At 38.7% G+C, this 12,395-nt stretch overlaps 2 protein-coding genes across 7 annotated transcripts in view; both read left to right on the top strand.

Moving 5' to 3' along the window:
- Positions 1–373: 373 nt before the first annotated feature.
- elp6 (elongator acetyltransferase complex subunit 6) lies at positions 374–5,080 on the top strand. 2 transcript variants are annotated; one of them, XM_032559649.1, is made up of 7 exons: positions 374–652; positions 827–905; positions 992–1,062; positions 1,199–1,305; positions 1,801–2,008; positions 3,415–3,594; positions 4,086–5,080. In XM_032559649.1, exons 1-7 carry the CDS (start codon positions 599–601, stop codon positions 4,209–4,211), a joined length of 825 nt encoding a protein of 274 aa, XP_032415540.1. In that variant the 5' UTR covers positions 374–598; the 3' UTR covers positions 4,212–5,080. The 2 variants fall into 2 exon arrangements, with proteins under 2 accessions (XP_032415540.1, XP_032415539.1); XM_032559648.1 differs by having other exon boundaries at positions 375–652; positions 1,181–1,305.
- Positions 5,081–5,406: 326 nt separating this feature from the next.
- Positions 5,407–12,395, top strand: part of scap (SREBF chaperone) — a 30,998-nt gene continuing 24,009 nt past the window's right edge. The window contains exons 1-3 of one of the 5 annotated variants that reach the window (XM_032559400.1): positions 5,407–5,597; positions 6,973–7,218; positions 10,607–10,807. In XM_032559400.1, coding sequence (XP_032415291.1) covers positions 7,151–7,218; positions 10,607–10,807 — 269 coding nt within the window. In that variant the 5' untranslated portion in view covers positions 5,407–5,597; positions 6,973–7,150. Of the gene's footprint in view, positions 5,598–6,972; positions 7,219–7,458; positions 7,893–8,026; positions 8,241–9,993; positions 10,486–10,606; positions 10,808–12,395 lie in introns of those variants that run through there. The other 4 variants (XM_032559399.1, XM_032559402.1, XM_032559403.1 and 1 more) reach the window with 4 other exon arrangements.

The following is a 12,395-nucleotide window of genomic DNA, read 5'->3' as shown; positions in this document are numbered from 1 at the left end:
TTCATTTTCTAAAATCAAATGTTAGTAAAGAGAACTTTTCCACACAAAACGCAATAAAGGCTCAATGTATATTACAGAACATGATAAATAAAGAATTATAAAGAAAAAATTGGTATTGTTAATGGGTGTTGTTGGTTGATTTATTATAAAACTGTCTTGGGGCACTGTCAGCTATCGCCAAGGAATTAAAGAAAATATGTATTTGTAACATAGAAAGAAAGAATCATATACGTTTGATTTAAATGTAATTATTGACTAAATTTGTTGAATTTATAACTGCTTTCACGACTTTTCAAGACTACACATGTCACCAGTTAATGTGAAACTCCTGATTTGGTGATTAAAGAAATGTTGGGAGGGAGCAGTCCTGTTTGTAATAAACACATCTTTGACTCACGCGTTTTCCGACGTATTTCTCCTACTGTGGCGAGTTAAGCTTTCAAATACTTACATAAAAACGTGTTTTTAACCAATGAATAGAGTAGACATTTATTTCCGTCTCTTAAGCAAATCTTTATTCTAAAAGTCTGACATAGTTTTTCAAACCGCTTAGTTTGTGTTGTGTGTTGTATATTTAGTTTAGCCGACGGGGTTAGCAATGTTTACAGAACTCAACAGCATCCTCAACACGTCTCCTGACTCTTTCACACGGGTAAGAACTAATACTTTTACCTTGGATTTAACCTTAATGTTAATATTTTAGTCATATTAGTAATGAGTGGTATTTTATAAATATTTGGTATATATGCCCAGATGCCAGGGGAAATATTGCTGTTGTGTTTTCACTTGCGTCCTGTCTTAATTTAGCCACATTTCTGTTGTTCAGGGAGAATTTATCCTAGTCTCTGATAGACAGAGTGACGCATCGTTTCTAATTCATCACTTCCTTTCTTTCTACCTACGAGGTGAGTTATAAAATCCACCAACAGCAAAAACAAAAAAAAGAGTTTTAATTTAAATGTTATTTTAATGTGTCTGTTTTCTGATTTAGCGCGATGCAAAGTGTGTTTTCTGGGCTTGGCGCAGTCATTTTGCCACTACAGTGCAGTGAGTCAAAGACTGGTGAGTGCTTGTCTCCCTTTTATGTTTTATTCTGGGTAGGAGCAAAAATTGCACATTTAGAAAATGACAGGAATGACTGTTTGTTTATTCATTATTTTGTATGAATTTTTACCCACAGGGTGTCAGTTTAACACAGGCAAAGGAGAAAGGTCAGCTGGTTTTCTTTGAGGGATTGAAGGAGTGCCTGTCTGTTCTGACTCCAAAGGAAAACAATGTGGAAAGCGAAGCTATGAACTTTCTCAGGTACAGATAAATAGGTATTTCTTATAAAATCCAATCATATAGCTAGACCAGTTCTGATTATGATACAATAAAATCAAATCCAGTCAATTTTCTGCAATCATTTTGGAGCAAAGTGTCAATGTGAGCAAGACAAACAAATTGTGCCAAGTTACTGACTTTCCCCTTATCCTGAGCTAGCATGTGGTGACAGTGGAGAGGAACCTCTCCCTTTTAACAGGAAGGAACCTCCAGCAGAACTGGGTGCATTATGAGCACGCAATGTTGGGCCAGCGATTATTTTATGAAAACAAACAAAAAAACAGACAGTTAATGTAGTTTTGTCTAGTAAAGAGAGCAAAATACAGAGGCACTGAACCACAAGTACTTTGAGTACTTTGTATAGGATAAGAAAAGGAGAGTTTACATAGTTATTGGTGCAACAGTTTTGTTATACTAATTATTTTCTTGTATGCACTCATTATTACCTTTAATCCTTAATTCACTCGTTGCCTTCAGGGACCCCCCTGTCGGCCTGAGGAGTCTGTATGAGTTTGTTCGCTCCAGTGTGATCGGCTCAGGCAGCATGGAGGAAGGAGCCGAGCAGTGGGGGCCGAGTGTGCTGCTGGTGGATGACCTCAGCGTACTGCTGAGTCTGGGCGTCGATGTTGGAGCCGTTTTGGACTTCAGCCATTACTGCAGAGCTTTAGTTTGCTCCCAAGTGCAGGTGTGACCTCAGATATATATATAGTATATATATAGGCCTGTCACGATAGCAAATTTTGCTGAGCGATTAATTGTCTCAAAAATTATTGCGATAAACGATAATATTGTTTGAAGACCTTTTTACACTGATTTAATGGAAATGACATAATAATCCATGCGATTTCTTGCCAAAGATAGATACACTTTATTTTCAAAAGAACACTAAACACTGGAACTGATAAACAAAACAACCAAAAACGAAAATAAAATGGATTCTCAGTCTCCATTAACAAAAAACGCACTTGAAAAAAAAAACTAAACAACATAAAGTAAAAGTGGAAATAAATACTGCATTCAACCAAAAGAGTGCAGATTATGAAGTCTGTATATTATGTTGCCCTTCAGTAATAATTAGATTTAAATAGAGAAGATGGGCACATCGACTACCTGATGCAATAGTTCACACTACATGATTTTTTGCTCCTATTTTTCCCTTTACAACAATCTTAGAACGTTGGTCTTTCTAAGATTGTGTGGTGTGTTACGGTAGATCGTCCTCCGATCTAAATCAGGGATTTTCCCCGACTGGGCGCTTTAACGCAGCCTGTTGAATGTGACAGGTAGCCAATCAGAAAGCGCGGATTCTCCTCCGCACTTTCTGAGGGGAAATTACGTCGGGGAATCCCAAACAGCTGACACGGCGCAACAGCGGACATTGGAGATGATATGTGGAAATAACATTAATGTTTATTCAACATGCAAAGAATATAGAAATGACCAGGGGAGGAGTTGGAGCGAAATTGCTACTGCAGTTGGTAAACCCGGTAACTTTTCAGCTGTTCTTCGTTAACATGACGTAAATAGGTTATAATGATTTTCATTCAGTCAGGACTTTACGCTGACACTAGCCACATGCATTGCAGGTAGATTGTAGTAAAGCATTGATTAATGCCTGGTTTTAAAATTAGTTCACTGGACTTGTAGCCATTATTTTGTGCCCATTGTTGGACACCACACGGCAGGAACGAACCGATCGAACCGTTATACCTAGGATTTCTGTCGGCTAATGTGTGGTCTGTCAGGTTTTGAAAATGGGCCGACAATCGGCCGACAGCTCTAAGATCGTGTAGTGTGCGCTGGGCTTTACACTAAGGAAATGAGGAAGGGAGAAGTCGGTGGAGAGCACCGGAGTTGAGCCTTTTTTCATTCAGTGTCATTAACAGAAAGAGAAAAAGGCCGGAAGAGACGATAATGCCGATAATTAAAATGACGTCGATAGTTTTAATTTATCGTACGATTAATCGATTTATCGTTTATCGCGACAGGCCTATATATATATATAAATAATTTTGTCTGCTGTCACTACTTCAATATGTTTGTGATAGAGATAGCTTTAATGGATGACTTATTGTGGCTTTGTAACTACAGGGGAACATGGTGATGCTGGTTCGCTGTAATGGAGAAGAGGATGATGATGATGATGATGATGATGATGATGATGGAGATGTAGGATCCGATGTTCTACTGAAGGGTCTGACCCACCAGTGTAATCTTAATCTTCATGTACAGGGTCTCCCCACGGGCTACTGCAAGGACATACATGGCCAGGTGTGTGACTGATGAGAGTTTTCAGTTCTTTCGTGTTTGTGTTGGTTGAGTAGTGCTTTTTCTAAGGCTGTCTTAGAAATAAAAAAAATACAAATATAGATATTAATTAACATAAATATCTTATTGTGATTTTTACTGTTAATTGACATCTTTTCTTATAAATCCCATTAAAATGATGAAAATCCATGGCACTATTAAGAACAGAATGGGGAAATAACAGAAATTATTCCCCACTTCTACATTCCTCTCCATTTGGATGCTTTGTGCTTAAAGCCTGACCTCTTTAGAAATATCCTCTGTATGTATAATTTCATTAAGTCTGGAAATGCCACCAGTCAGTTATAACTAAACAAATGGTGGCATATCTATCAGAACCTGGTTATTTACCTCAAGAAGCCTTTGGTTCTAGCATTGTTAAACATACTCATTTCTTTAACGTCAAATATTTCTGACTGAGCTGTACAATAAACTGAGTACTCCTTGTTTTCCAGATGGAAGTTTGTTGGAAGAGGAGACAAAGCGATGCACCACACATGCAGAAAAACCTCTTTCAATACAAAGTTTATGATAAAGGAGCATCCTTTTTTGCCCGAGGGACATCCAGTGCTGTTCTTTAACTCCACATTTTGTTTTTCTCACATGGACTTTTCAAAATCAGGAGATATTATAGATTTGACTGATGTTCAAACTCTAAATTTGCCTGTTTTATGATCCTGTATAATCATTGTCCTTGTCTGGAGGATGTGATCTGTGATATTCAGCTTACTTCCTGATTCCAGGTGACTGTGTTTATTTATTGGACTTATGTAATATTACCTATTTATATTCATGGCAATGTTTTAATTAGGATAAATTAAATTTTTATGATGATAGGGTTCGCAAACATGCACCTTTCTTGAAGTTCAGAAACAGTCTCATCCCTTCTTAAAACCTTTCTTTCAAAGCACACATTTTTTTATCGTTTAAAGTGGAATTAAGTAGCTGTCCTTTTTTTTCATTAATTTATACCCCAATATCTTGTCTTGTTAAGCCCTCAGTCTAGACTTTTTGAAAGGAGACGCATAACTCAGTAGTATTCAATCAGTATTTTTATAGCAGTAAGGTAAATTCCAAAGTATTATGGTATTGTTTTCAATTGGTGGCATGATGGTTTGCATTGCTGTTTAGAAGATCATGCATTTCCTTTGCATGTGTTGGTTCTTCACTATTCCTAACTTGCTGCCACACATTTGAAAACCATGTATTCACAAAATTTGATGTTCATCCATGTCATGTTTTTCCATGTAATATTAAAGTAGAATTTTTAAGAAGAAGAAAAAACATCAGCCAAAACCTGAAGCAGAATGAGAGAAGTGCATCATCTTTCACCTGAACAATTTCGTGAACATCAGGCAGTGAGGAGAAGCTTTTTGAAATTAATTTTGTTTGTGCAAAAATTCATTTTTGTAATAAAAAATGAAATTAAAAGGTTCAGTTTGACAATTTATTGCTTGACCTAATGTTATTGTAAAAAGTTTAATTATTTGTCTGGAATTTGCCAGCTGTTTTTCACCTGTGGCCACAACAATAGTTCATCACAAGTGAAGAATATTTCCTCTTAAACATGGGCAGGTTAGAATATACTCAGATTATTGGCAACAATAAATAAATATGTGATACCTCCATATGTTTGCTTAGTACTTTGGACGAATTAAAAAAAAATCCAGGTGATTCTTATAAAACTGTAAGTTCGTGTGAAAATGTGTAATGCCGGATTTATCCACTCGGAGTCGCTTTTGCATTGTTTTTGGTACTGAGGGGTGAGAGGTCGAAGTGGAGAGGTCTTGATGGGATTTGACAACCAACCAGTAGTTTTTATGCGTTGCTGTGTGTCGCCATCACATTAGAGGAGCTTGTGAGGAGTTTCATACATTTCAGGATTATAATACTGCATCTGGTCGTTAGTTCACCGAGCAGGACCACACCGACAGAGTCGTTTGGAGGAAATACTGGAGCTAGTTTAGGTGAGTGTTTGAACAGTGAAGCTATCATAGTAGCATTAGCCATGCTAGCCCAGTGGAAAGCATGGAAGCTGCTGCTACACTTAATTTCTTTAAATAAAAAAAGCTTTTAGTAGTAATTAATCCCTGTTCTTGATGATTGTGTACTATACTCTAGTCCCGAAATATACAGTTTAAAGAAGCGACTGTACTCAGGTTTGCGTTTTAGCAAAGCTAACATTGCATTATTCGTCCCTCCGCAAACAAATAGTTATAGTAATACTTTTGAATAAGTTTTCTAACTACCTCCCTGGTTACTAGATTATGTGACTAGTTTTTCCGGGTTGATTCTTGATATAAGAATTAAAATTAATCTTATACTAGTTGGGAATTACGTTCTTGGAGAAGCTAACGTCGCTATATGTCTGATTGTTGTGCTAGCCTTTAGCTTGGATCCAAAGCACACAAAGTATAGGTTCTAAAAGGGTAAAACATATTAAATCAACATTTTTAGGCACTGTTAGTTGTGACAAACACTTTTTTTTTACTTGTTTACTTGTGATTTAAGATTATGATGTGTAAATACATATTGTATAGCAAGGTTTTTGTATATTGATTGACTGAATCTAGAAATGTTAAATATTGTTTCAAGACCAAAACATGCATGCATGGTGCTAATTACATAATGTATTAGTTGTTTGCTAATTTGAAGCAGATGATAAACTAATGGGATCGTGCTACTAGTTAGGAAAGTGTCAACTGCAAAGTACGTCAGTTTATTCTTAGTGATGGGTTTCAGGTGAACTGTTGATTTGCCTGAAGTAAACACATAAGGCAGTGATAGTTCAAACCTCTCTAACTTGTCTTATTCATTGGTTTATTTAATATACATGTGCCAAATTTAGGTTTTTGAAGTGGTTCATATTTTCAATGTGGTGTTGATTTGTTGCATCAAACACAAGAAGCTCCGTGGGCATGTCTGTAATGTCCGTGTTATAACTTGCAGGTGATGTTGCAACAAGGTTGCATCAGCTCCCCTCCATTTATTCATGCGTTTTCTCTCTTGGGAAAACTCCTAAATAATGTTAACAACTCTGAAATATGTTAGGTTAAATTTACAGTGAGTGGATAATAAGTAGTAAATGTTACATAGTTTAAAATTTTCTGCATGCTGTTCTCCAGGAATAATTAATAAGACATAATTAGTTGGGTCTTTTCCCTGCTTCTCTTAAGCATTTAGTCTAAAATGACGCAACCAATGTACAGAAATAGTCCGCCTGTCTCACATCGTTAGTTATTACGACCTGGTTACTGATCGACAGAAACTTTCCCTCTTCTGCTTGTAAACTGCTGTGTTGCTGCTCATTCACAGGGACCTTGTCTGTGTGGTTTACAACAGGACTGATGGTCTCCGCTTATCAGCGGCGCATGCTTCGGCATTATGCAACTATGTCACTGAATTTTGATGCAGTTATGCTTGGGAGAATGGATGCAGCCTGAAGCTTTCTGGGATGTCGGTGGTTATTGTTTTTGGCCGTTTGATGCACGTCTTGCACGATACCTAACGGTGCTTCAACATGCCACTGCAATCAATGAAACCTGGGGCAGCTTTCAAATTGGGCTTTTTTGGAAGGGTTGAAAAGAGGTAAGAATTTTAAGTTTCTCCCCAACTGTTTTATTTTAAGATTTCCCTTTGATCAAGTTCTTTTTGCTGATTTGTTGTTGTAAAGCTCGCCAACTCTCCACCTAATGGAGGTCATTCAGGGCCAAAATGAGCTTTATTAATGTAGACAAAAACTTTGTTGGACAGAGACATGATAAAAAGTTTCTGTTTAAAGAATTTATTTTGAAATTTACAGAGTTTTTGCTTTAAAGTTTTCCAAACTCTTTCTGATTATCACCTGCCAGAATGGCTGAAGAGAACACAAACCCTCCATTGTGGGGCTGCTGCCTACCAACACTTTGCTGTTGGCCGTTGTCCAGTGGCCACTTTCTTTGTTGCTCTGGTGTTTGTAAAGACTCCTTCAGCCTTTCCGTGCTTTTAGGGCAGCAGTTTCTTGAAATCCTTGGCCTGAGAGCTGCGACCCAAGTAGGAGTGAGTGCAATGGGAGGTGGCCACAGGGCCTGCACCCGGCTCGCCGAGTTTCCGATCAGTTCAATCCCAGATTAGTTCACTGACGGAGATGCTGCTGATCCCTTTTGCCGAATCAGGCCTTGCTGCTGCACCCACGTAACCCTGCAGCCCTCGGCGAGCTGAATCGGCAGTTGAAAGATGGAGGTTTTCATTCAGAGGTTTCAGTGAATGCCTAGCAAGAAGAAGTGAGTGGGACTCTGATACGTCTCTGGTAATAGTCTGGAAAGGCTTTACTTCAGACTCCTGTTTTTTGGCCTTTGCAGAAGCCATTGTGTAAGCTTGCCGTTGCTGTGTTTACTGTTTGGAGTATTTATAACAGCAGATCAAGAGGCTCCTGAGGAGAATTCCTCCCAGGGAATGTTTCCGTCGCTCCCGGGGGGAAGAGCCAAGCCGTCAGAGACTTTGCTTGACTCGAGAAGGCACCGCTATGTCAACCACAACGCACAGATTAGGCTAAAAAATCCCAGCGCTGCCGCTTTCAAGGGCCGTAAACAGGTGGGACCCCGACAGATAAACCGCTCTCCCATCAGCAGGTACTGTCACTGCGGCGTGAAGCTTTTGTGTTTGACACAGTGGCTGATGTTGTATGGAGGTAAGAGAAAGGGTTAGTAAGAAAAAAAAAAAACAATACCTATGCTGCTGAGATTTCCGCTGCAGCCCTGCTTTTGTTTGCCTGGAAAACTTAAACGCTGATATGAAGTGAGACGACACGCCACCTGTTTGCTGAGGGAGCAGACAGGAGCTGAGATTGAGTTGATACAGGAGGGAAGATGTTTCTGAAGTAGGCGAACCACCCAGAAGGCAAAGATTTCACACAGAGTTCACCTGTCACAGTTCAGGCTGCCCTCAAGTGAGAATAAAACTATATTTATCTGAGTAGCTCAGTCAGAGTTTGTAGTTTATAATTTTAATATTTGTGCAATTTCTAATTAAATACGTAACAATTTGTTATGCTTTTTTAGTAAATTATTACCATTCTTACTGAATTTATGCCTCTGAACTTTTATATTATTAGTTTGAAAAGTTGTTTTTTTAAATGGTAATTACAAAAGAAGAATTGAGAATATATTAAATATTCAATGCAGTGCCATCCATCCATCCATCCATCCATCTTCTTCCGCTTATCCGAGGTCGGGTCGCGGGGGTAGCAGCTTCAGAAGGGAGGCCCAGACTTCCCTCTCCCCAGCCACTTCTTCTAGCTCCTCCGGGGGAATCCCGAGGCGTTCCCAGGCCAGCCGAGAGACATAGTCCCTCCAGCGTGTCCTGGGTCTTCCCCGGGGCCTCCTCCCGGTGGGACGTGCCCGGAACACCTCACCAGGGAGGCGTCTAGGAGGCATCCTGACCAGATGCCCGAGCCACCTCAACTGGCTCCTCTCGATGTGAAGGAGCAGCGGCTCTACTCTGAGTCCCTCCCGGATGACTGAGCTTCTCACCCTATCTCTAAGGGAGAGCCCAGCCACCCTACGGAGAAAACCCATTTCGGCCGCTTGTATCCGCGATCTCGTTCTTTCGGTCATGACCCAAAGCTCATGACCATAGATGAGGGTGGGAACGTAGATCGACCGGTAAATCGAGAGCTTCGCTTTTTGGCTCAGCTCTCTCTTCACCACGACGGACCGGTACAGCGCCCGCTTGACAGCAGACGCTGCGCCAATCCGCCTGTCGATCTCCCGCTCCCTTCAATGCAGTGTTTTTTCAATAAATAAAAAAGTATACTCGGGCTACAGCTAACAGTTATTTTTAATTGATTTATTATTTTTAGAATATTTGGCATGTTCTACACATTTTTGTCTAACCCCTTTAGTGTTTTTTATACAATATAAGAAATACATTAAAAGTTGCAAACTAAACAATTATTTGATTCCTTTTCCTGTATAAGAAAATAAACAATTTATTGCCTAAAATGCAATAACATGGTATTCCTTTTGATCATTTGTAGCAAAGGATGCATCTGCAGCTAAAACATACTTCTAACATGAGCGTGTGAAAAGCTCAGCCCATTCTTTTTGCCTTAAAGTGTACGGCTGAGTTCTGATTAATTTTTCATTTAACAGATGAATAATTGGATAGCAAAAGGTGCAAAAAAAGAAATTATTTTGAGACAAAAGTATTTTTTTTATCTTAAGTGAAAATTAATATAATTTTGGTCTAATTACTGGTCTGACCATGTTCTTTCAACAAATGGCTTTTTTGAGTCTTTATACTCCAGTTAATGATTAATCAATTACTAAATTGGTTAAATATTATTTTAATAATTGATTCATCATGATTAATCTGGTTAAAATTGTCAGCCCTAAAATAAACAGACTTATTTATTAATTTTTCTGAATGTTTTGGTAATTTCAGAGCTGACCTAACTGCAGCAGTTAGGTGTGTACTCCCCTTTATTGCTTCCTGTTAACATGGAAACACACCCAGAATGTTTTCCAAGAAAATGGGCTTGTAAGTGTTGTTTTCCCCCAGGTGTGGATGGTTTGAGTTGGATGTTTTCTCCAGCGGGGAATGTGCCCACACCTTTTTGGCTTCTGAAAGAGTTGTGTGTTTAACGCTGTCTAGCATGTGACCACAGTTGGAGCTGGCCTAAAAGGAAAACACATCATTTTTTCAGTCGGCACCATGTTTGTTAATGGAGTGGGAGTATAAAATCGGTCTGGTGTTGAAGGTCATAGTGTCTTTTTCTGTAAATGTAGTATAGGAATTTCCCTTTTAAGAACCAACATGAATCATGCATATCACTTCTTCTGGAGTTTCGCAACAAAATCTTGACAAACCCGAAATGTATATTTGTTTTTTTTCCTCCTGCACTCTAAAAAGGTTGCTTTGATTTTAGGTTGCTGGTGAGACAAACAAGATATTTTGTAATGTAAACCTGTTGAACTTTTCACATATTTGGACTCAGGTGTCTGGATGCTCCGCGGCGCACCGTCCTCGGCCGCCCTGTGCTTCCCAATGGCCGGGAGTTGACCACAAGCACGAGGATGACGCTGCGCGAGCAGCTGAGAGAGAAGATCTCGGCGGCCTTTTACCGCCACGGGCTGCTGTGTGCCTCCTACCCAGTACCCATCATCCTTTTCACCTCCGCCAGCATCCTCACCTGCTGGTAGGTACCCTGCATTGAGGCGCTTGTGCCTCTGTGCTCAGTTATTTTGTACATCGTACGTTTTTGGATTTGTAGAGGTGTTCATGCCCCTTCAGTTATTTCCCCCCCAAACTTCAATGTACTTTATTGAGATTTTATGTACATCATTAACATAAATAGAATTTAATTGTGAAAGGGAGGAAAAAGTCTGCACAGTTTTAAATTTTTATTCACAAATGAAGTGCTAACGTTGTGGTGTGCATTTGTATTTAACCTGTGTACTCTGATAAACTCATGATTCCCCTTTTAACACACAGTGGTGGGAGCATCATGCTGTGGGAATGATGCAGGGGTGCTGGGAGAAAAGCTTGTTAGATGCTTCAAGAGACTTGATACTGGGGCAGAGATGACATTTAAGAGCAATTGACTTCACTTCAGGAGCTTCGGGATTTTTATTTGAAAGAAAATGTTAATTAGTCCATTTTTTAATTCTCCCATTCTTCCAGACTGCTATGTGTTGGTCTATCACATTGGTGAAAAATATTCTGAGGTTTGTGGTTGTACCTGTCAAAGTGTGAAATAGTTGCTAAGAGGTGCTGTATGCTTTCTGCGTTCTGCTTTTCACGTTTAACAAACATGAGTTAAACATTTCTCTGTGCTTTTCGTAGGTCAGAACTTGTTTTATATTTATATTTTTGCTGATTAATGATCCTTATTTTAGGCAATTCATTATTGGACTAAAAATACGTTATTAAGAGGGAGAAAAATGTGATTGTAAATCCCAGGATCATAAATGGAAAAAATAGTGACTTATACTCTGGAAAATACCGTAGTTTAAAGTGTTTATTTATTTTCATATTAAAAGATCAGCATGTCTGTGTATCCTGGAAGCCTTAAATTAATTTATCTAAAATTAAGACCTTAAAATAGCTGAAAGTAGTCCTTTAATATGTCAATGACGAGTCTTAAATTTAGACTTGATGGAACTGTTTAATCTCTTATTTCTATGTATTTGTTTATCTTACAGGATTTTCTGTCAGACTAAAGTTTGAGACACTCAGACACCCTTATTGTGTTTTGTGACTCGAGGCTGCCGCTAACATACTCTTGCTAGCTAGCTAGCTTTTTGTATTCGTCAAATTCGTACAAATTTATCACCAATTGGCTGACTGAGTTTGAAATTTTCTTTGGAGATATAGGTCTTAAATTCCACTTATTATGATCTTAAAAAGTCTTAAATTTGAGTTGGTAAAACCTCCAGAAACCCAGTTAATGATTCTTGTTTTATGATATGCTTATTTTGGACAAATAGTTTAAAGTGTGTTTATTTACATTCTCTGGTTAAGGAAGGTCTCTTTCATTTGATCATGATGTCTCCCTTGTTTTCAAGTGCAGGTCTTTTAGAGATTATAAACACCTTTTCATCTACGGCTGTTTGAAAACTTTGTGTTCAAACGTGCTCTGTTCTTGCAGAACTTGGAGTTTGCTCTGATTTTGTGAAAAATATTTTGCAGACTCATTTGCCGTTTTTGACATGCGGCCTCCAATAACACATGAAAGGTGAGCAAAGTTGTCATACAGTGTGGACTCACTGAACTGCACAGAATAA

Source organism: Xiphophorus hellerii, chromosome 3 (assembly GCF_003331165.1).
Source record: "Xiphophorus hellerii strain 12219 chromosome 3, Xiphophorus_hellerii-4.1, whole genome shotgun sequence".
In the NCBI taxonomy this organism is placed as follows: Eukaryota; Metazoa; Chordata; class Actinopteri; order Cyprinodontiformes; family Poeciliidae; genus Xiphophorus; species Xiphophorus hellerii.
The sequence above is the reverse complement of the archived record's forward strand: the minus strand, read 5'-3'. Positions and strand labels throughout refer to the sequence as shown.